The 21,901-nt window shown below is 43.7% G+C and overlaps 5 protein-coding genes across 10 annotated transcripts in view; 2 read left to right on the top strand and 3 right to left on the bottom strand.

The window, feature by feature from the left end:
- LOC308336662 (E3 ubiquitin-protein ligase RNF31-like) overlaps window positions 1-2,984 on the bottom strand; it is a 28,794-nt gene extending 25,810 nt beyond the window's left edge. For 2 of the 5 annotated variants that reach the window (XM_080794138.1, XM_080794142.1), the window contains exons 1-2: window positions 1,933-2,150; window positions 1,109-1,314 (exon numbers count right to left, since the gene is read on the bottom strand). In XM_080794138.1, coding sequence (XP_080650264.1) covers window positions 1,109-1,309 — 201 coding nt within the window. In that variant the 5' untranslated portion in view covers window positions 1,310-1,314; window positions 1,933-2,150. Of the gene's footprint in view, window positions 1-1,108; window positions 1,315-1,634; window positions 1,721-1,932; window positions 2,151-2,915 lie in introns of those variants that run through there. The other 3 variants (XM_080794140.1, XM_080794139.1, XM_080794141.1) reach the window with 3 other exon arrangements.
- On the top strand, window positions 2,313-8,021 carry psme2 (proteasome activator subunit 2). Of its 2 annotated transcripts, none has more exons than XM_080794143.1 (12): window positions 2,313-2,380; window positions 2,765-2,852; window positions 3,403-3,435; window positions 3,539-3,601; window positions 4,568-4,654; window positions 5,326-5,371; window positions 5,679-5,776; window positions 6,257-6,325; window positions 6,428-6,495; window positions 6,990-7,044; window positions 7,149-7,235; window positions 7,745-8,021. In XM_080794143.1, the coding sequence occupies exons 2-12, from the start codon at window positions 2,805-2,807 to the stop codon at window positions 7,823-7,825; spliced, it is 735 nt and encodes a 244-aa protein (XP_080650269.1). In that variant the 5' UTR covers window positions 2,313-2,380; window positions 2,765-2,804; the 3' UTR covers window positions 7,826-8,021. The 2 variants fall into 2 exon arrangements, with proteins under 2 accessions (XP_080650269.1, XP_080650270.1); XM_080794144.1 differs by lacking the exon at window positions 2,313-2,380 and adding an exon at window positions 2,605-2,627.
- Window positions 8,022-8,694: 673 nt separating this feature from the next.
- Window positions 8,695-12,087, bottom strand: lsm5 (LSM5 homolog, U6 small nuclear RNA and mRNA degradation associated). Its single transcript, XM_080793364.1, has 5 exons — window positions 12,021-12,087; window positions 9,806-9,901; window positions 9,345-9,372; window positions 9,171-9,243; window positions 8,695-8,949 (listed from the first exon to the last, which is right to left on the bottom strand). The coding sequence occupies exons 1-5, from the start codon at window positions 12,067-12,069 to the stop codon at window positions 8,917-8,919; spliced, it is 279 nt and encodes a 92-aa protein (XP_080649490.1). The 5' UTR covers window positions 12,070-12,087; the 3' UTR covers window positions 8,695-8,916.
- Window positions 12,088-13,822: 1,735 nt separating this feature from the next.
- Window positions 13,823-14,593, bottom strand: LOC308336036 (transcription initiation factor TFIID subunit 7-like; the record flags this gene model as incomplete). The annotated part of the gene is made up of 1 exon (XM_080793280.1): window positions 13,823-14,593. One exon carries the CDS (start codon window positions 14,591-14,593, stop codon window positions 13,823-13,825), a length of 771 nt encoding a protein of 256 aa, XP_080649406.1.
- A 781-nt stretch (window positions 14,594-15,374) lies between these two features.
- Window positions 15,375-20,074, top strand: LOC308336035 (nuclear pore complex protein Nup155-like; the record flags this gene model as incomplete). Its single annotated transcript, XM_080793279.1, has 2 exons — window positions 15,375-19,414; window positions 20,059-20,074. 2 exons carry the CDS (start codon window positions 15,375-15,377, stop codon window positions 20,072-20,074), a joined length of 4,056 nt encoding a protein of 1,351 aa, XP_080649405.1.
- Window positions 20,075-21,901: the final 1,827 nt, after the last annotated feature.

Here is a 21,901-nt window from a genome sequence, read left to right as displayed (position 1 = left end):
GACTGAGTGATCATAGTCTGGCAATAGAGAAGGGCAGACACAGACAGACCTGGCTGCCCAGAGAGGAGAGGCTGTGCTGTCACTGTGATGACGGAGATATAGAGACAGAGTTACACTTTTTAACACAATGTAAAAACTACACAAATATTAGAGAGGAGTTCTTCCCAAAATTTGAAACAAATTTCCCAGAATTCCGAAGTATGACAGAAAGGGAAAGATTACCAGTCCTTCTGGGGGAACAGAAAGAATGTGCATTTGGCTGCAAAATATGTCAATTCTTGTCACAAGAAAAGGGACAACCAGTAGGACACACACACAGTATGCCATGTTTTATTTTCTGCACCACCTGCTTTATTTTATATTATTCTTATTTATTTTTTCATGTCATTGATATTATGTTGTTATGTTGTTGTTTGTAATATCTGTGATTGTGCTTTGGCAACACTTGTAAAACGTCATGCCAATAAAGCCTGTTGAATTGAATTGAATTGAATTGAATTGAGAGAGAGAGAGAGGGAGAGAGAGAGAGAGAGAGAGAGAGAGAGAGAGAGACATTAGTAGGTCTCCTTTTGGCAGGCGCTGTCTCCTACGGCTAAAAAGTCAGACAAGTGATGATCTTATATGAATGAAGGAAGAAGTCTGAGCTAGACATCCCTTTGTCAAAGGAGTGATGAGCGCAGTCTTATGTTACATCTATCTACACTCTTATGTTACATCTACACAAGGTCAGGCTTGTTCATACTGACCTTAGTTTGACAGTTCTGTGTCTGTGTAATTTGCGGCCATCTCACGGACCCATACAACTGAATGAGATTTACAATAATAATAATAATAATACTAATAATGAATTTCATTTTGATAGCGCTTTTCTTTGCACAGAGTGCTTACTCAAAGTGCTTACAAGGGACCTCCCTTCCCACACTCATACACCGACTGTGTCGAGGAAACCAAACCATGCACATGAGGAGAAATTTGAGGTTCAGCGAGGTTCTTGCTCAAGGACATGTGACACCAACTCTGGGGGAGCCCGGGATCGAACTGGGCGATCTACCGGCCACTGAGCAACGGCCACACTGAGCAACGGCCACACACAGCAATAAGGCCTCACCTCCAGTCTGTTGCTCCCGATGGCGTTGTCCCTCAGCATGGTCTCGGCTGCGATGTGTCGGTACTTGTCGGCCGGCGACAGGGCCATGCTGGCCATCTGCTGGACATCGGCCCGCACATCCTGGGCCGAACCCGAGGACGACAGCTGTGACCCGGCTCTCCTCCTCACCTCGTCCAGACGCTGCATCACCTCACTGCTCATTCTGACTGACCACACAGGGAAACACAATGCAGGTGTTTTCATCTTAACACTGTTTCACACCAGGGTAGAGCATGTTGACTGATTGATTGATTGATTACTTCATTAACAGTTTGCAAAAAAAGTAGGCTACAGTGTTACAGATTTATACAAATCCCCCCCCCCCCCCCCCCCCAGATTCATCATTGTTATTACAACAGCTTATAAGAGAGGGTGATTAACCATTTAGGCATTTAGCAGGTAGCAAGTGCAAGAACAGAGTACAGATAAAGGCAGCACTAAGCAAAGTAAGCAAACAAACAACAAGGTGATGTCCAAAAATAATAACCAAATATTAATCCAAAATGTAGAAGTAGCAGTCTGGTCTCCCGCTCTCTCTCTCTCTCTTAATGTGGACTTGCCAAAAATGCCAAAGTTGAAACCGAAACTAGACCCCAGAGTGGCAGAGTCCCCCACTGACGGATGATGAGTCGACGTAATAAATAACTGCGGTCGACAACAACCAAGAACAGATCTACAAACCCACAATAAGCGACACTGTCACGCTACAATACCATATTGTTTCATACTAAAGCAAGCATAAGACAACCACAACAACAAGACAACAACACAAAGTGGAAACATACTTGTTATGCTGCTTATTACAGACTCTGGTCTCTGGTCTTCAAGCTTTCACTTCACGGTGTTACACCACAAGCTGTGCCTTCATGTTTACTGTGTGTTTACGTTCCATAACGTTCTGAATGTTGTCAACAACACACAGATGATACAAAACTTTTAACTAAAGCACACATCCATATTCCATCCAGCTTTGAACACGGAACTCTCTGACTCCAGTTGTACGGCTACAATGTTGCCAGATTTGGCGACAGAAATAAGGGACCAGGTCTATGGAAAACAAGCCCAAAAGAAGCCACTCCACAAATTGTCAAATCTAATATATAGATGCTTATAACAAGCGGACATGGCAACACCGAATGTTGCCAGTGGACGACGTGAAAGGAGGAGTTAAGGTGACGTCACGCCACGCTATCGTCGTGCAGTTTATGTGGTTCTGTGTTGACATTTTATGAGGTAATTTAAAATGTATATTTGATCATTTGATCATCTTAAATTCACTCTCGTTCATTCTCGCAAATGGACCGCTTCTTGCATTCTTTATTATGTGCGTTCGAGTTCATTTATTTACTTTGAAAATAGTGTGTTTGTTACTAGAATTATACAATCATTTGTTTGGTTTCATTTGATACGATCTCGTGGTGGGAGACTGGAAATAACCTAAGTTTTAGCAGAGACCAGGGGAGCCACTGCCGGGGAGGAGGTGTCCAACTGTCCTTTATTCATTTTGTCAATCTATCTGCTAGAATGAATCGAAAGTTTATTATTTATGTAACCAGGAATTAGGAAACAGATACACGACGTCGCCACTAAAGTTTGATTTCTCTTCATTCATTGCAGATTATCACGTAACAAAGGCAGCCCACTTTAATTCATAACCATGTCGAAAGCGGCCGTGTTGAAGATACGGAAAGACAACGCAATGAAGGTAAAGTCACGTTGTTGGTAACGTAAATAAACATTACAATGCATTGCGTGGGGTAGTACGTACGCCACGCACGGTGCTTTGTTTATTTCGTAGTACGACGGCGGGGGGTCGCTTGCTGACTGCTGAGAAGGACAGATGGATCTACAAGCTGCTAAACTAAATGTTCTAATCTAGAGAGACAGACTAGAGATATTGTTCTCGGCAAGCAACAGCAGTGAGCAGCACTCCCCTCACCATCCTGAGCCTATAGTAGCCTACTGTACGTGTGGGAGGTTTATGGGAAGCCCCTTTGCCTTTCCTAGAGCACAAGCAGGCGGTCAAATTGTATGCCCAGTCCCTGCATAATATAATATCTACGGGACAATGGGGCATAATGATCATGGCAATGAATGTTTGTGTGTGACTTTACTCACTTAAAGCCTATACCTACCATACTTTTTAATGTCAAGGTCGGACTCGGACCCCCAAATTAATAAATTATTATGTATTTGCCATCTGAAAACTAGAACTACTGACTTATATTGCATGTGTGTCTATTTGTTTTCTACAGGTGGACAACTTCCGCCAGTCGCTATATCAAGAGGTTTGTGCCTTGGAAACAAATATATCGGACACAAACAGAGGGCCTATTATATTCACAGGCTTTATGCTAAATACTGCATCTATTTATCTTCTCCCGCCTGCAGGCAGATAATCTTCTCAACAGCTACATCCCCTCGAAGATCGTCCTGCTGGATACTCTGCTGAGAGTAAAACGATTTCAACATTCATTCATTCATTCCATACAGCTTTACACGGAGGGAACATTGAAATATTTTCATTCTTGAAGTAGATATCTACCATTATAACAAGACATGCTCATTCTAAAAGTAGATACCATTTATTTACATACTGTACGTTCACACAAAATGAACCCGTTGCCTAGCATTATGGTTAACCACTCGAACCCTGGCTGTATACTTCATGGAGCGGAGAGTCCCCCCGCCCAGGGGCCCCTAGCTAGGCCCCCTTCCATTTCCCTCTAGTCTGCACTAAACTAGGTGATCTACAAGCTCACAACGCATCATATAGCGACACATTGTGAGCTTGTATAGATCGTCTATGTTTGGCAAATGTTCAAATAGGGACGCTATGGTTCATGTGGTTAAAGTATAATACATAAGGCTGAAGGTTTTGTTTTCCCAAATGGATTTAAAAATGTGGGGGAATTGAGCCCTTTGTCATCAGACCATGTGAAATAAACCATTACTTGATCTCACAGAAACAGCATTGATCCTCAGTGTTTCGTTAACTTAAAACGCAGACATTACAGGGTACAAAACGTTATTTCTTTTCCAGGTGAAGTCCCAACAGGGTCTGAAATGTCGTTTTAAATGGTGCATTTATATTATAGTGCCTTCATCCAAGAGTCCGCTTCACATAGATTGTGCATTCCATTCACACGCACATTCATAACACCGATGGCGGCGGAAACAATGCAAGGCACCAACCAGCACATCAGGCGCAATTAGGGGTTCAGTGTCTTGCTCAAGGACACTTCGACACTAGCTCTGGGGGGAGCCCGGGTTCGAACTGCCAACCTTGCGGTTACCATCCAGCCACTCTACCCCTGAGCCACCGCCGCCCTTATTAAATGATTTGTAAAAACAGACATTGTTTCTGCCTCATCTCATCATGTGTCATCACTACAATCCCTCTTTGTTTCCCTCTGTCAGGAGGATGCTTTCAGTATCACAGATATGACATCGCTACAGGCTCCTCTGGAGATCCCCATCCCAGACCCTCCTGCTCCAGAGGAAGAGGTGAGACTAGATGCCACCAGTATGCCTGTCATAATTACATAATCGCCTAGTAATCAGTATTATTATCGTCAGAATCGTTTCCATTCATATGTACAGAATGTCTTTTTTTCTCCCCCCAACGCATATTCCCATATTCTGCAGCAGTATGTGACGTCGTCGTCAACTGCATTACATATTGTTGCCGTCAGACCTTGCATGTTTTTTCACCCTTCATCTTAATACATTAATTAACACACAAACGTAGAGAAAATAGCACATCTACAAGCTAACGTGTCGCAATGTCACACGTTGCACATTTGTAGCCATTTTTTAAAAATGTATTTAAAAGAAACTTGTGTCTGCAGGTTTTAGAAATGAAGAATATTACCAAGAGGTTTTACGAGGTTTCCACCAGACAATTATGTAATGTAATCGCATGGTAGAGCCCCTTGTTGTCAAGGTGTCAGTTGAAATAACCAACTTATCACGAGGTTCGGAGAATAAACTTACTGTTATTTAATTATTTGCAACACATGTTGGTAATAAAACAGCATGGAAAAATGCACATGAGATTTATTTAGGCTGTTCATGTGAAGCTAGGTGATAGTAACATGTATTGAAAATGCATAGATTAGAGCTCAAACAAGGTATAAATTAAGCACCAGTCTTTTCATGGATTGTCATATTGACAGGAAATGGAGACGGACAAAAATGAAGATGGGAAGAAAAAGAAGAAAGGTATTAAACATGTGTTTTCAGTCACTGTTTGTTGTGAGGTCAGGTGTAGTTTGATTACACAGCAACTAGACAGTTGTGGGTTTAAAATAAAACTCTAAACACTGTTGCTTTTACAAATGGGATTGTTGGCTTGCTTGGTGTTTAGTTGTTCATGCATTGGGCCATGTACCCCCCTTTCAAATGATTATATAGACCCCCCTTGTAGGATTGTTTTTCTTTCCTCCGATTGCTACTTCTCACTACACGGAAACTGACCCAGGGGCCTCTGGTGGGCCTCAACAACTAATTTGTCCTCTCTGTTTCCCAGCTCCTAAGTGTGGCTTCATCAAGGGGAATGACACCATTGTGAAGTTGCTGGACAGAGTCAAACCAGAGATCGCTGCACTAAGAGAGGCCATTATCACTGTAAGTAAGAAGTTGGGAGCCCCAGTGGCACAGAAGTCTAAATGAACAGTGATTAATTAAAGGCCCTTTTTATTTTAAATACTTTAAAAACAATCCAATCTTATTCTTTAAAAGTAATCGAGGCTGGAGGGATTTTAAGCCCTGCACGGGGAGTATTTTACTGATGTTATAGCGACATCCTGTGGTTAGATTTGAACACTGCATGCTGAATCTGTGTCAGATCTTTTTGTTGCTTTGAAAATGTGTTATTTTGTGACTTGTGAGCAACACTGTCATATCACACTGTATCACTTTTAGCCTACTGTATTTTTATGAACATTTGCCAATTATTATATTCCTTTGTCTGTTGCTGCATATGACGATATCACTCGAAAAAAAACGCTACGAGTCTAAATCTTGGGCTAGAACATTAATAATGGTATTTTAATCCGCTGTACCCCGCTTGTGGATCATTAATGTTCCTAATAAATGTTATTTTAGGTGTCATGCTGGATTCAGCACCTGATCCCAAAGATCGAAGATGGAAATGACTTTGGTGTTGCTATCCAGGTAACGTTCAAGAGAGGTTTGACTCCATACAGTGGAGATATAATATATATAACATGAACCTTATTGTTTTTCACTTCACATATGATTTTATTCTGAGCACAGGAGAAAATCTTGGAGCGGATCACTGCAGTGAAGACGAAGGTGGACGGCTTTCAGGTCAACATAAACAAGTAGGTTGTTAAAAAGAGAGGTTAAAAAATGAGGAACGCCTTTATTAAATTAAAAGGCATCTGCCAACATGTTTCGCCCTGATGAAAACCTGTTAGGTCGAAAGATGTTTCCTTTTAATTTAATAAAAGCGTTCCTCATTTTTTTAACCTTGTGTGCCTGGATGGATCCTTCTCTTTTTATCATGTTTTGATCCTGTTTTTTTTTTTGTATCTGTGTGAGCACCTTTTTATCATTATCACATCCTGCTATCTCCATTGAGCACCTGGTTAGTTCCTCTTTCTTCTCTAATAAACAAGTAGGTTTCATTCCAGCAATTCTATAGTATGTACTGTAGCCATTTTATTTGTTTTATAGATGGGGACTAAAGCCAATCTACAAGCTATAAATAACAATGCATTGCAATGTGATGCATTGCATTCTGATCGTAGATGGCCTATTGTTGATATTTTTTGGAAGACAATATAATTGTCTTATCCATTTATTTCTTGCTCAGGTACTTCTTAGAGAGAGGAGATGCTGTTGCCAAAGCGTCCAAAGAAACTCATGTGGTAAGACATGGAGACTCGAGTCTGTATCTACCAAAATGTAACACGGCTATCTCCCACACATTCAACACAGCTTAATGCAACGCTTGTGATCTGCTTCCTTCCAGATGGACTATCGTTCACTCGTCCATGACAAGGACGTGAATATCTACTGTGACATGAGGGTGATCATCTTAGACATCCGCGGCTTCTATGTAAGTTAAGACAATTTTTTTTATCACGTTGACATTTGATAGGTGAATATAGAGCGTCGCAGTCCTTCACTTTTCATAAAGTATTTATTTAAAGACGTTCACGCCGCGGACAAAGACAACTCTTGTCGTGACAAATCATGACAATAAACACAATGTTTTGGGCCGAACAAATAATTAGAAAGAAATAAAACCACTTTGTTGTTTTTCTTCTTTGTAATTATTTGTTTGGTCCAAAACACCTTCAAGTGGTTAAATGGGGAGGTATATATGGTTACATACTCGCCTCCATATATCCATCTTTGAGGATCATTATGAACAAAAAAATAAATGTTCCAATTATATTATTCTGCCTCTTCCATCCATGAATCACTGTGGCTCCAACCCTTGTTCTATCGGCTGCTTGTAGCACAGTATTATACTCTGAACTTAGGCTTATTTTGTTGAGTCACTCTGTAAGTCTGTATCTTACCTATCATCACTTATACCTTGTGTTCCGATTCATTTGCTAGGCGGAGCTTTATGACATCATCAACAAGAATCTGGAAAAGGTGACCAATCCGAAAGGAGAAGAGAAGCCTCCCATGTACTGAACCACTAGACAGGGTGGTCCCATAACCTTTGACCTCTTAGTAAAACTATGACGGATTAACCTTCCAACTAGTAACTAAGCAAGTCACAGCCAACACGCCTGGCAGTCAACCATTTTTCTCAGACCAGTGTGAAGCTTCTGTCTTAAAACATCTTTAAAACGTCTTTTCTCCTTTCAAATCACATCTGTTAAGACAATAAACACATCCAAACAATACACATGGGAGTCAAGTATATTCTGTTGTTGCAAACGCATGCAGGCTGCCAGCTTGTGCGGCCTATATAAATGTGTATATTGTGTCAGTAAGCAAATATGAAATGATAGAACGAAAATACATCGCATGGATGCAACTGGGACGTATCCTCAGTGATATATCCCAAGGTCATCAGGGTTTCGGGTCTCGCGAACATCATACCCCTCACTCGGGTGACCCAGCCGGGGCGATCAAGTCCCGACTTACGTCCCAGTAGCTACCCTCGATCAGACCCACTAGGGAAAGACCAGGGCCACACAATCCGTTGGAACCACCACTCCGGAACTACTATGCAGGGACTGAGAGGTACAATTCTGGGTGGCATGTGGAGGGACTAGGCTCTGTGGGTTGCCTCCTGCCCGGGCCCCTCCTACGTCTCACCAGGTCCACTCCTGCTCTCACCAGGAGGACCTGTGCGTTGCACCAGACTCCCAGCACCAGACACTTCATTCAGGAGTGGTGGATTCTTGAGCCGCAATGGTTCTGCAGGCTCCACCTGGGCAACAGTAGCAAAGCACTGCAGGCTCCACTTATAGAATATCATGAATTGTATAATATTGTTTACATGTGATACAATGGAAAACAAACACCTGTTTGAAAGAAGCGGTCTGTAAGGCTGTGTCAATCTTTGTGATTTATTCTTAACAAAAAGCAGTCTCTCATAATGTGGTTTACACTTTACACAATTAACACAAATGCTCAATTAGCAAACCTGATACAAAAGTCATTTCTGTTCAAACACCACAAATAAAAAGTCAAGGTAGAACAAAGTAAGGAATGAGACATTATCCACAACAGAAAACAAAACATGAGCAACAGCGCCCTCTGCTGCTGCTCCTCTATACCTCAGGACCTTCTCCACCAGGTATGAGCTAAAGAAAAAAAGGACAAACAATCATTGGAATTAATTCCTAATTTGAACTTCAATCACACAATTATATCACAGGGCTCAATAGCATTATCTACCGTTATGTCTCAAAGATAAAATGTCACTGTTTAAACAGTACTAAAATTACTATAAAGTTGACTATATCAATTTACACCTGGGTTTCCACAGAATACATTTCTGATAGGTGAATGAAAAATTGTATACCATGGTGATGTTATTGCCGTTAAGTAGAATCTGATCCAATTTAGTTATCCTCCTTCCTTCTGGCGTGAGTTCACTAAAACGCAAGTTCGAGAAGAAAGGTTTATGAATACAGATACAATATAGTTCGTTACATTTACAAAATGTGACTTAATGCAACCAGAGATGCATACTTACAATTCTGTCACATCCTCAAGGACCATGTCTGAGAGAATAAGTTATGGAACTCAAAGAAATGTCTCTACAAAAGGCATTGGAACATATGAATAAATTCTGTTTGACTTTTAGACTTCGTAAACAAAATTACAAAATTACTTGGATGAATCGCATGAATTTATACTTTGTGAATAGTGGAAATAGCCGATCTACAAGCTCAAAACACATCACACAACGTGACGTTTTGAGCTTGTAGCTCTGCCATTTCAACTACCGTACTTTTAAAAATCCAACATAGAAAAAAAGATGACGATTATGCACAAATAACTGCGATTATCTCTGAAATAACTGAAATTAGACTATTATGAAATAATTGTGACAGGCCTAATGTGAATCATTGGTGGGGACTGGGCTTAGTTTGCACAATGATGCTGCTGCATCGTGTAAAATCAATGGACCACCAGAGTCTGAAAAAAGGATACTGACAAAGTCATCGAAACCCAACAGAGTGCCCACGATTTCTTTGTCCGTCTTCATGACGATGTGAATGCGAGAGCCGATGCATTTGTCCACAAGTTCTGAAAAACAGATTGAGATGAAGGTTTAACTGGTGCTGCATTGATCAGTGGTTTTCAACCCTTTTTACCACACAGCTCATTATTTATTCAACAAAGATTTGAGGTGCTGTGATACCATGAGGTGCATGCATAGTCAAAGAAAAGAGGGCTCCCGTTAGGGTCTTCAAATTATTTTTGTTGAGCACTGAGAAGATTCTGTTGGCTGTTCATGACTCTGATGAAGACCGCAAGGTCGAAACGTTAGTCGTTTGTATACTCAGCACCTAAATAAAAGGCTCTAAATGTCCGCGCTGCTCCAGTCTCTTCTCCTTATGCAAGATTCTGTTGGCCTTTGTATTACATTGGTAGCCATTTTATCACAGGAAAGATTTGTCTCCAGGATAAGAACCTAGGTAGGTAATTTAGTCTTTTCTTGTGATAATATTGTCACCCACTTTAACTGAGAAGCCGTCTGCCTTATTGCTGAGATTACTATTCGATCCAAAGAGAATGGATTTAGTTTTTCCCTACAATCAGTCATTTTATTTTACTTTCATTAAGTGTTGTACACATACTTTTGAAAGAGGTAACAATTACAGAGAAGTTTTCCATCTATCCCAATGACGTTTGCTTTTACGCTCTTGAAGAGACTTACTCAGAATAGTCTTTGTTGTGATATACAACATGATATGTGTAGGAGTGCCTATGCTGTGTACTTGTACGTGAATATACAAATGTACAGGATATGTATTGTGTACTGCCATGAACTGTGACAGACTGACTTTAGCCACTGAAGCCATCTCAGAGAGCAAGGCCACTTGCTGCTAGCCGATGTTATTGTTATGTCACAGTGGCACGTCATGAGGACACGAGGATCCAGAGCTATATACGATTCTGTATGTGTGTAATAAATTGTGAACCTTTGGCGAGATACTGTCTGAGTGTCCCGTTATTGTTGTTCTCCCGGGCCCGTCCGATCGCCGCCGTTACCACAGGAATAATTCAGTTGGATTATCACACACCACCCAGTCTGCGCACACACACTACCGGTCAGCCAGAACCGGACCAGGGTCCTTACGAAGAGATTACAACAGTCTTCAAAAGACTACCGGTATTTTGACTTATTAGAAGCACTTTTCACCCCATGATCATGATCACTATCATACACCGAGAGGGGGTTCCAGGGGGTCCCCAGCAAAATGAGATAATATACATTAGTATAACTCAGTTTAAACGCCTTAAGGCCAAAGACATTTTAATTTGACCTTGAAGTGTATATTTGTTGTACGTCTCTGATGTTATGATGAACTGAAAACGGTGGACCCTCTTGTAAACAAGTGTAATGATTTATGGTGTCGTCCACACTCAGTAAGTTAACAGTTTTTGTATTGAGTTGTGCTTGAAATGTACTGTATTTCTGCAAACTATTAATAAATACTTCAGTCAATCAATCAAAAGCTTAATTGGGGGTCCTGCTATACTCACGAACAAGTTTAAGAAAAGGTAAGGTGCATAATGGACATGGTAGCCCAGTGGTTCCCAAAATGGGATCCGGGGACCCCCAGGGGTACTTAAGACTCAAGTAACTTGAGGGAGTTCCAGGGGGTCCCCAGCTAAATGATAATTTTGAACCAAATGGACCCTTATGGGTCTGTAACTCTCAGAGAGTGTACAAATGGAACCAAATGGACCCGTTCCATTTGTACACTCTCCGAGTTAAATTAGCATTGATTGTACAATATAAATTGGGGGTCCCAGAGATAGAAATGCTATTAAATGGGGACCGTAGACCTTAGACTAATGCATGTCAAACTGGGGGTCCTTGAAATTAAACAGGTAGAAAATCGAGACATACAAATCTTCTCTTATGGGGGTCCCTGGCATATATTTTCAAATGGGGGTCCGTGGGCTAATTAGTGTCAATTTGGGGGTCCTTGATATGAAAAAGTTTGGGAACCACTGTGGTAGCCCAGGTGGTACTAGCCAGGCGGACAGAGCGGGACGCTAAACATGCTGAACGCTAAATCTACACAACATCCTGCTATCCTCCAAACACAACCACCGTTCAATGCCGACTAGTCACGCGTTTAATAATGCCTAAAATATTATATTATAAACAATACATGCGTCTATTACGAACCCAGTGGGAGCAACTGTGAAGGATTTGTTGGTGGTGCTGTTGACGCCATGTTGGATCAGGAGGTTTCTGAATAACAGACTAGATCAATCGATTCATTGAAGAATGCCGGCAGTCAGGCCAGACCAATCAAGCATACACACATCGATCGATGCCGATAATAAATGTTCATAATTACCGGTATGTATCGTTTTAGGGGCAATGTCATAGTTTTAACAAATAAACCAGGTATTATAATTTTTTCTCCTCACAAAAAAAATCATTGGCATTCACAAATTGCCAGTGCCAAATATTTAGAAATATGCAGAGTCAGGGGAGTTATGGCATTTAATGGAGCCTGCATGGCATTTAACACTGTACATTTACTTACTGTACTGACTGTACCCAATACAAGTCATACCATTTTGAGGTATTTGTACTTTATAAATAGGCCTACCTCAAATACTTTCCAATCTCAAATTGTTTTACTTCTAGGCCTACTCCACAACTCGGATCCGTATTGTAGGTTACTTAATTTTGCTCCAAGTTTAATTTCAAAACTTTAGTTAAAGCCTATAGGTATTTGAATTATTATTACAAAACATATAGGCCTATACATGAGTAACCACTTCAACCCGGGTAGAAGTAGAACTGTGTAGGCTATAGGCTATAGGTATAGGCCTATACATTTTGGCAATTTGAAAATTAATATTTTCAAAATACTTTTATGTAATTTGAAAACTGGAAATTAGACATTCCACACAATGAGTACTTTCACTCAACTACATTTAGAATTCCGGCCTATTTCTATATTGTAGTATTGATGCCTTTAGTTAATTAAAAAAATCACACCCGTGTGAAGTGAGGGGGGCTCTTATCATCATACATCATCATTCATGCATCATCTCATACTGGCTAATCAGAATACCTGGTTAGATGATTTGCTTGTTTACATATGACGGAAACTTTCCCTTCAATGTCAATGGCATTTCATGTTTTGATGATTAATTTACGTCATATTTAACGGAATTCTCAATGGAAAAATGGCAAATCTTGAGACGTGTGCAGGGGACAAAAGCTGTGAGTACTTTTTCCACCACTGGCATTTAAAAACTAAAAGTCAAAAGTCAAAGCCAGCAGAGCTCCTTTGCTCTGCTCATGTGGACCATCCACTAACATCTCTCTCTCTTTTATCCAGTTCCAGTGGGATTTCCTGACCAATGGGGAAATTCAGTTTCTGCAGGTCAGGTTGTAAAATGGGCCTTTTGTATGCAGACCTTAGAGACATGAGAGGATCTCCTTGATCAGCTTTGAGGCTCCCGAACATCAAGGCATGTACACTAACTAGAACTTGTACAAGGCTTGCTTGTACTAGAACGGGTAACTTAACCCATTCTGACCTGAGATCAGATTCATACAAGGTTTCCACTGGACACACACTGGTCTGATTAACCCATTCTGACCTGAGATCAGATTAAAAAAATGTCACAGTTGTTCTTCGATTTTTCAAAAATAGCAGACCTACAAGCTCGTAGCGCGCCACTCGGTGGCGCGCTATGAGCTTGTAGATCTGCTATTTTTCAATAGCTAAAGCATAACATGATGATATCACCAAAATGGGTTCCCGGTCAGAATGGGTGTACACCTGAAAATAATCATTCACATCGCCATGTGCCATATGTGGCCCCACCCAAGCCACCACAGGTTTTCTGAACATCCTTTTCAGCCTTTTCATGTCACGCACCCCCTAGAAGGCGCTCACGCACGGTGCACCACAGGGGGGTGCGCACGGTGCACCACAGTTTGGGAAGCCCTGTTCTAGATGTTCAGGTCCTCTGCCACTGCCCTTCATCCTCCTCCTCATCCTCGCTGCTGCTGCTGCTGAGGCCATCAAAGAGCTCCCTCAGTTCGTCCCGCGGGGTCTTGGCCCCCAGCTTGTGTCCTGAGGTGCCCGGTGGGGAGTCCAGGCTGTTGTCCAGAGAGCCGTGCTGGTCCGTCTCCTGGGACTCCTCCGTCGTCGCTTCCACCTCATACCTGGAACTAACGGCCTCTGCGTCTGCGCTTAGCAGCCTCTTCAGCTGATCTTCCACATCAGGAGACTCAACAATATATTTCTTCTTTGCCATCTTACGGAATCTTCTCCTCCGCGTGTTCTTCAGGGGGCGAGTGATGCCGTGATTCCAGAGAAACGTCTTGTCCATTTCGTTGTACTTCATTTTGTCCTTTGTGCTTTCAGTCGGCGGGTCGAGGTCTCCATCTAGCGTGCACACCAGTATCTGACTGATATCAGACGTCTTATAAAAGGTATTGTTGTCGACTGTTTTCAGTGACTCCAGGACGCAGGGGAGATTCATCAGTTTGCAGGCCAAGGAGTCACGGTCCACCGTTACAATGCCATGACGACCATCCGGGTGGAACTTGATGGTGAGTCTGTCTTTTGCACTGGTCGACTGAGCAATGCTTCTCACTGTCGATGCATATTCCGTAGGCAGCCTGAGGATGAACTGACTCTCCTGGTCATTGGGAGCATCCTCCGTTGTTTCGTTATTCCTTGATTTGACATTTGAAACTTTTCGTCTTTTGTATTTAGAAGTCATTATTGTTTTCCTTGCTTTGTTTTTTTTTGCTGCATAAACGTTGACTTTAATTAAGAGACAACAGTTTATTGTGCAAAATGATTGTTCTGCAGTGTATTTGTGCTGCATTCATGACCCCTATTTAACTTTAATTAGTGGGCATAATCACCATATTTGTATAGTACCTAGTTATGCCGACGTCATAGCCGTTGTGAAAAGTGAAATCCTATACATGACTCAGCCATAACCATATAAGGAGTTCCCAAGAATGCAGCTATGACTAAATATGGAGTGTCTGGGCTCTGGAAAGCTGAATAAAACACCAACAAAAATGTCGCTGCCTCTCAGAACAAAGGCCTCATTCCCTTACTCTGTGTAAGATTCGCTGCCTGGTGCCCTTAGTGGCTTTTATAAGTTGTATTGTTCTTGGTGTGAATTAGCCACTACATAAAGTAAAAAACAGCACGGCACAAATGCATATCAATTTTGGAGTCTCTTGTGGATCTGATTCTCTCAGACATTATGTGGCCAGGCTATGATCTCAGTCATCTCCATATTTGGGCAAGGTTTCACCCGGGCCAATCAATCTGACCTCCTTAAAAGTGTGTATGTTTCAACTTAGCTGTAGTGCATGGACTGTGGCGTGCTGCCTGTCAGTGCTCTTTGTTTATTCCTAGAGAGTATTTAATTCATAATTCATATCGGTGTCCTTGGAAACGAACTCTACAGCCACATTGGCGAGAAACACAGCGTAATACCGTAATACCGCGGTGGTGGTGGTGTATAGGGTAGCATCATCATCATGCTGTCCAGCGTTGGACCCGGCAGCCCGCCGGCTGCTGTGCTCGCCGAGGCGCTGGAGAGCGCCGGGCGACTCGTTGACCGACACCTGCAAGCGGACCGCTGCTTTCCCGATCTGTCAGAGCTGCTGTCGGTTCCCTCCCACGGCATGCCATTGCTCTCTGGAATGTCAGGCGTGGACTATCCCCTCCAGGGACCGGGGCTACTTGGTGTGCCGGAGCTTAGTGCCGCCCACAGAGTACCCTTACCCCCTGAGCTGGTGGAGCAATTGGGCCACGTGCGGTGCAACAGCATGATGGGAGTCTTTCCCGAGATAAGTCGAGCGTGGCTCACCGTAGACAATCACATCTTCATGTGGAACTATGAAGACGGCGGAGATGTGGCATATTTTGACAGTCTCGTCGAAACCATCCTGTCGGTGGGTCTCGTGAAACCGAAGCCAGGGTTTTTCCAGCCTAGCATCCGCTATCTCTTGGTACTGGCCACTCCAGTGGACGTGGTTATCCTTGGAGTCCGTTTCCCCGAAGGCCATACGGGGTTGAATGACAGCATGCATGGCGGGATGCAACTGCTGCCGAAACCACTCTACTCTGTACCGACAGACACCCACATCCTGGCCATCGCCTCCACAGACCACGGACGGATCTTCGTGGCAGGCAAGGACGGCTGCCTGTATGAGATTGTGTACCAGGCCGAAGCAGACTGGTTCAACCAGCGATGCCACAAAATCAACCGCTCCCAAAGCAGACTATCCCTTCTTGTTCCCTCCATGGTCCAGTTCTGGTTCTCAGAAGATGATCCCATTGTGCAGATAGCCATTGACGACTATCGCAACACTCTCTTCACGCGCTCAGATAAAGGAGTCCTACAGGTATATGACCTAGGTGCCGGTGGCGTGGGCATGAGTCGCGTGGCATGCATGGCACAGAGTTGCATTGTGGGAGAAGCTGCAAACGTCGCCAGGACGATTGATCGTTCCATCTTCGAACCTATCGTCCAGATCTCTGTGATTGACAGATCTGAGTCTCTGCACTGTCACCTGCTTGCTGTTACTCATGCAGGTGTGCGTCTCTACTTCAGCACCACCCCCCATGAATCGCCACAACAGCAGCAGCATGTTGCTGCGAGACCCAGCCTTCTTTGCTTGGTGCATGTCCGTCTTCCACCAGGGTTTTCTCCATCTTCGACCCTGCAGAAACCCGCGAGGGTCCACAAGGCTCTACTTAGCAAAGGAGTTCTACTAATGGCTGCGTCTGGGACAGAGGATAGCGACAACCTGTGGTGCATCAACCACGACTCTTTCCCCTTCAAGAAACCCCTGATGGAGACTCAGGCAATCTCCAATGTAGACGGTCATTCCTGGGCACTCTGCGTTCTTAATGGGAAGAGGTCCACCAAGGTCTCTACTCCACTGAACAAAGACCTGGTCCCCATTACGGACTCGCCTGTGGTGGTTAAACAACACTGTGTCCCCCCACAAAGATTTCTCCTTCTGTCTTCTAAGGGTAGTCACATCTTCCGTAAGCTGCGTCCGGTTGACCAACTGCGCCACCTCTTGGTTAGTGGTGCTGGAGGAGGAGGTGTCGAAATTGAACAGTTCTTCAAGCTGCATGGGGAGGAGCAAGCGTGTGCCACAGCTTTGATCCTGGCCTGTTCTAATGCTGCTTGTGACAGAGATGTTTCAGTGTGGGCCACTAGAGCCTTCTTCAGATATGGAGAGGCACAGATGAGGTTCCCCTCAGCCATCACATCTCCAAGCCATGTTGGACTCATGTTTAGCTCTCCGTTGCCAGGTGTTTTATCTACACCAATTAGACCTTTTGTGACCCCCATCCCTTCTGGTGCTGCCCCTATTGCTTCGATGTCGGCTGAACCCGAGGCGGTCTTCTCAGGAAAACACAATGGCGTCAGTGTCTACTTTACCCGTATTATGGGGAGTATCTGGGATGGGAGCCTTGCTGTTGAGAAGACAATTAACAACGGGAATCAGACTACGACTATTCTGGAGAGCAGCGTTGGCTCTTGTGATCTGGAGGCCGTCCTCCTGGAGTTAGAGGGTCTGCGGGAATTCCTTGATAAGAACTCTCAGCAGTTCAGCCGCCCCTCATCTTTGGAAGCAGCCAGTTTCAGCTCCCCTGCCAACCCTCGACGGAGGCCACAGGGTGTCATGCGGTCCGACGGGTCCAGCTCACAGCACGTTCAGGCACAGGTCTATGAGAAAAGGTCCCTACAGGGTATACAGCAGCTGGTCCATCGTTCTTGTCAGACGCTGGCCCTCTGGAAGCTTCTCTGTGACCATCAGTTTAGCCACGTTATCTCAGCGCTCCCCGAGGAGCTCCAGGAGCAGATGAAGGGAGTGAGTTTCAAGGATGCGGTAATTCGGGGTAAAGAGCTCACAGGAGCTCTCATCACAGCGCTTATTGACGTCAACATCGAAAACAGCGACTCCGTGGATGCGGTCAGTAATCACCTCAGGGACGTCTGTCCCTTACTGTACAGCAGTGATGACAGCGTGTGCTCCGAGGCTAACGAGCTGCTGCAGAGGTCTTGGCAGATGCAGAACCGGGCGGACAAAGAGAGAACCCTGAGAGAGTCTCTACGACTGCACCAGCAGATCAGCCATCACACAGACCTGCCCCTCGTCTGTTCTCAGTACAGGCAGGTCCGTTTCTACGAGGGAGTCCTGGAGCTGTGCCTCGCGGCAGCGGACAAGAAGGATCCCCGATGTCTGGGACTCCGCTTCTATAAGAGCGGGGAGCCAGAGGCGGACGGAGCTGGACAGACGGCATGGCAGGAAAGACTGTCGTGTTATAAGTGCATCACAGACGCCATGCAGGAACTGGTGGACCAGAGCACGGCCGCCCTTCAGTCTCCTGGCGTCCCAGAGCAGCCTGCACCGCCAGCTCTGACATCTGACCCTGACACGCCAAGTAACGAGGACGCCACTGCCCATTTGGAACAGATGCTGGGTCTGGCCCGGAGGTCTCAGGATGAGCTGTTTCACATATCCCTCTACAACTGGCTGATCCAGGCTGGCCATATCGATAAGCTGCTGGAGGTGAATTCTCCGTTCCTGGAGGAACACCTGATGCACATGATAAAGCAAGACCGGAGTAAAGTGCACAACATGGACCTCTTGGGGCAATACTACGAGAAGAGACGCAACTTTGGAAAGGCAGCCCATGTACTGGCACGCCTCGCCGACATGTACAGCACTGAGATCCCCCTGCAGAAGCGTTTGGAGTACATCTCTAGAGCCATCCTGTGTTCTAGGAGCTCCTGGGCCGATGGAGAGTTCCTTCGTGAACTTGAAGAAAAGATGGAGGTGGTGCGTATCCAAGTACAGATCCAGGACGCATTGTCTAGACATCCCTCAGGGAGGGATATCATTTCACAGTTGGACTCAGAACTTCTGGATATCGCTAAGCTCTATGGAGAGTTTGCCGACCATTTTAATTTGCCAGAGTGCAAGCTGGCCATTATTCATTGCGCTGGACACTCGGATCCGACTCTAGTGTGCTCGCTGTGGCAGGAGATCATGGAGAACGAGCTGGCCGACAGTGTAACCATGAGTCCTGCCGACAGAATGGTGGCCCTCAAGTGTAAAGTGGTGTCGCTCGGAAAGAACTATGCTGGAACTCCCAGATACTTTCCCCTTGAATTCCTAGTGAGGTTTTTAGAGCAGGAGGTGTGTAAGTCGAACTGGAACGCAGGCTTTGTCACGGAAACCATGCGGGGGATTGGAGTACAGTTGCCTCGCCTGCTGGAAGTCTATGACCGACTCTCCAAAACACGGGATCCTTGTTGGCAACGCCTTAAGAAGCCCCTCCACCTGATGGAGTGCATCCATGTGCTTCTCTCAGGATATGCGGACGACCCCAGTACAGTACTCACGCACGACAGACGACGATTCACTAACTTGTGTCTTGACAGCATCTGTGGTTACCTAGTGGAGCTGCAAGGTCTCAGCCCAAACTCTGCCGCCTTGCAACAAAACATTGGTAACTTCAAATCCTTGAGGGCCAAGCTGGAGCAACTGAGGTTCTCTGTGCAACCTCTGACTACACCATCAAGGCCAAATGATAGACCACTGGGAGCTTACACATTTGGCATACATTAAATATAACTTTAACAACAATAAAATCCAATATATATTCAGGTGGTCGGTCACTCTTCAGCCAATCAGTAGAAAGTATTAATCAGCTTAAAATGTATCGCTTAAAATGTATAAAGCATTTTCTGTTTAAGCAAGAGCTGGAGGGATGGGGTACCCCTCCAGGAATACCAAAACGCTTGCCCCAAAACACAGTTGCCCCGGGGCAAATCCGGTGACCTCGGAACAGTCGTCACCAGGTATTCCTAAACGTAACCTCTGTAAACTGATTAAACTGATTAAGTATTTATTAAAAGATTGGAGAATTAAAGTTGTTAACTGTGGACGACACCATAAAGCATTACACTTGTTTACAATAGGGTCCAACATGTTCAATTCATCATAACATTTAGAGACGTACAAATATACACTTCTATATAAAGCCAAAAATCACACCCGTGTGAAGTGAGGGGCTCTCGTATCACCTTACAACATCGAGGAGGCGAGGAGGTGATTAGGTTATGTAATGATGATGTAAAACAAACGGTGTCAAATTCTCTTTATTGTTAATGGGATTTAATGTTTGTGTTAGGGACAAGATGACGTAAATTTTCTCTTCATCGTCAATGGTGTTTTTAAAACAAACATTGAACTAAACACAAACATTAAACCTGTATATAGGAGGTGCTAGCGCTACTCAGCGCTACTCAAAAAAGGAAATCATCAAAGAGGAGTGGAAAAAGGGTAAAATACATATACAGTGAGGGGGAAAAGGGGTGGGTGGGGCATTCAGATTTTACGGGGGCCAGTTTCAAATTGGAGCCATCCGTAGTTGCCCTTTGAGAGAGCGGTTTTGAAGGAGTCAAGTGATTCGCATGTCTTAATAACTGCTGGTAGGGCGTTCCACATTTTGGTGGCATAAGAGCAAAATGAATTTAGTCACATGGTTGCACATGGTTTGTTGAACTCCCTCTGGTGTTGTGGGTGTGGACGCCGTTGACATTAAGGAAGTATTTAGACAGGTACATGGTATTGGGTATCTTGCAAGATGCTGTACTCTGTCGTCAACCCTAAGTCATTCCAGCCTGTGAAAGTGGGCAGGGGTGAGGTGGGTTCGGGGAGTGAGGCCAAGTAGTAGCCTGACCAGTATGTTTTGGAAACTATGCCTAACCCTAACCTTATTCCTATAAACGTAACCTCAGTAAAACTATGCCTAAACCTAACATCAGTAAAACTATGCCTAAACTTAACCATATTCTTAAACTTAACCCCAAACTTATTTCTAACCTCAGTAAAACAAATACAAGAATACAAGATCAATCAATCTATCTATTGAAGTCACATTCAGAACCTCATAAATGACACAATAGATACAATTGTATTTGTTTTTTTTGTTCATATAAAACAAAACAAAATTTAAAACAAAAAATGCAGACAGTTTTACTAACGGGAATCACAATCGCGCTACTTTTTAGGCATTGTTTACTCTTTTGAAAAACATTTTAAAAATAGTTCAAATAACCGATCGACATCAACTCGTTGTGAGCTTGTAGATCGGCTACTTGAACTATATTTAATTGTTTTTTCAAAATAGCAAAAAAAAAATGCTTACAACATTTAAGCACAAGGGTAAGGATAGGGCCCAATGTTTCTTCTTAGAGAAAGGGCTGTATAGTCAGAGGGGTTTTCTCTCCTTCTTTTTAATGGCACCCTAACAAGAGTCATGTGGATCAACTATTTGGACTGACAAGCCGAGAGAAAAAGGCTTTATCTGTTAGGAGCTGCTTTTATTGGGTTATGAAGACCAGCCTTTGGATTATGTGAGCCACGAGGCCGAGAGGAGAGGAGAGGAGAGGCCACATGCTGCTCATATCACCACAGCAAGAGGAGAAGAGCCGCGGACGTCCCTCTGGTGGAAGTATAGCTTTCGTTGGTGTTTCCTAGGGTTTAAGCATACACCGAAATGGTAAGAACTCATTTGATGTTTTGTTTTCTTGGATTTAACCAAGCACTGCAAACACCGTAGCCTATAGAGAACAGGACGTATAGGAGAATAGCCTTTTTTTCATCAATTCAAAACGCATTATAACTTTTACCCGCATTTTTCCCCACAAATTTCCCGAGATCAATTTGAGCGAATTCCCGCCATTTCGCAGCATGAATTCTCATCAACCCCCTGCACATATTCAATTGCATAATAATGGATTTGTTCCCGCATGATAAGGACTTTTGCCCGCATTCTTCTGGAGGGACTAATGCACCATCTTCAATCTTTACATCAATGGATATAAAGAATTGAGAAACAGTTCTGTATGGGCTGTGAGTGACTCTTTTTTTCATCAAAGTAGCTACAGCCTTTTATAGACATGATATTAAAAAAGTGTTTGAAACTCAAACTAAGTTTAGCCAACTTGTTGCAAAAGAATGTTGGTGTA

The sequence above is a fragment of the Protomyctophum bolini genome (assembly GCF_963924005.1).
Source record: "Protomyctophum bolini genome assembly, chromosome: 21".
NCBI classification, from domain to species: domain Eukaryota; kingdom Metazoa; phylum Chordata; class Actinopteri; order Myctophiformes; family Myctophidae; genus Protomyctophum; species Protomyctophum bolini.
This window is presented reverse-complemented; position numbering and strand designations above follow the sequence as displayed.

Coding starts and splice junctions, on each gene's coding strand:
- psme2 (XM_080794143.1), top strand. CDS start 2,805: ATGTCGAAAGCGGCCGTGTTGAAGATACGGAAAGACAACGCAATGAAG. Junction 5,372..5,678: donor TGGGAAGAAAAAGAAGAAAG/GTATTAAACATG, acceptor TCTGTTTCCCAG/CTCCTAAGTGTGGCTTCATC. Junction 5,777..6,256: donor TAAGAGAGGCCATTATCACT/GTAAGTAAGAAG, acceptor ATGTTATTTTAG/GTGTCATGCTGGATTCAGCA.
- lsm5 (XM_080793364.1), bottom strand. CDS start 12,069: ATGGCGTCAACAGCACCACCAACAAATCCTTCACAGTTGCTCCCACTG. Junction 9,902..12,020: donor TTCACAGTTGCTCCCACTGG/GTTCGTAATAGA, acceptor TCTGTTTTTCAG/AACTTGTGGACAAATGCATC. Junction 9,373..9,805: donor GGGTTTCGATGACTTTGTCA/GTATCCTTTTTT, acceptor TTATTCTCTCAG/ACATGGTCCTTGAGGATGTG.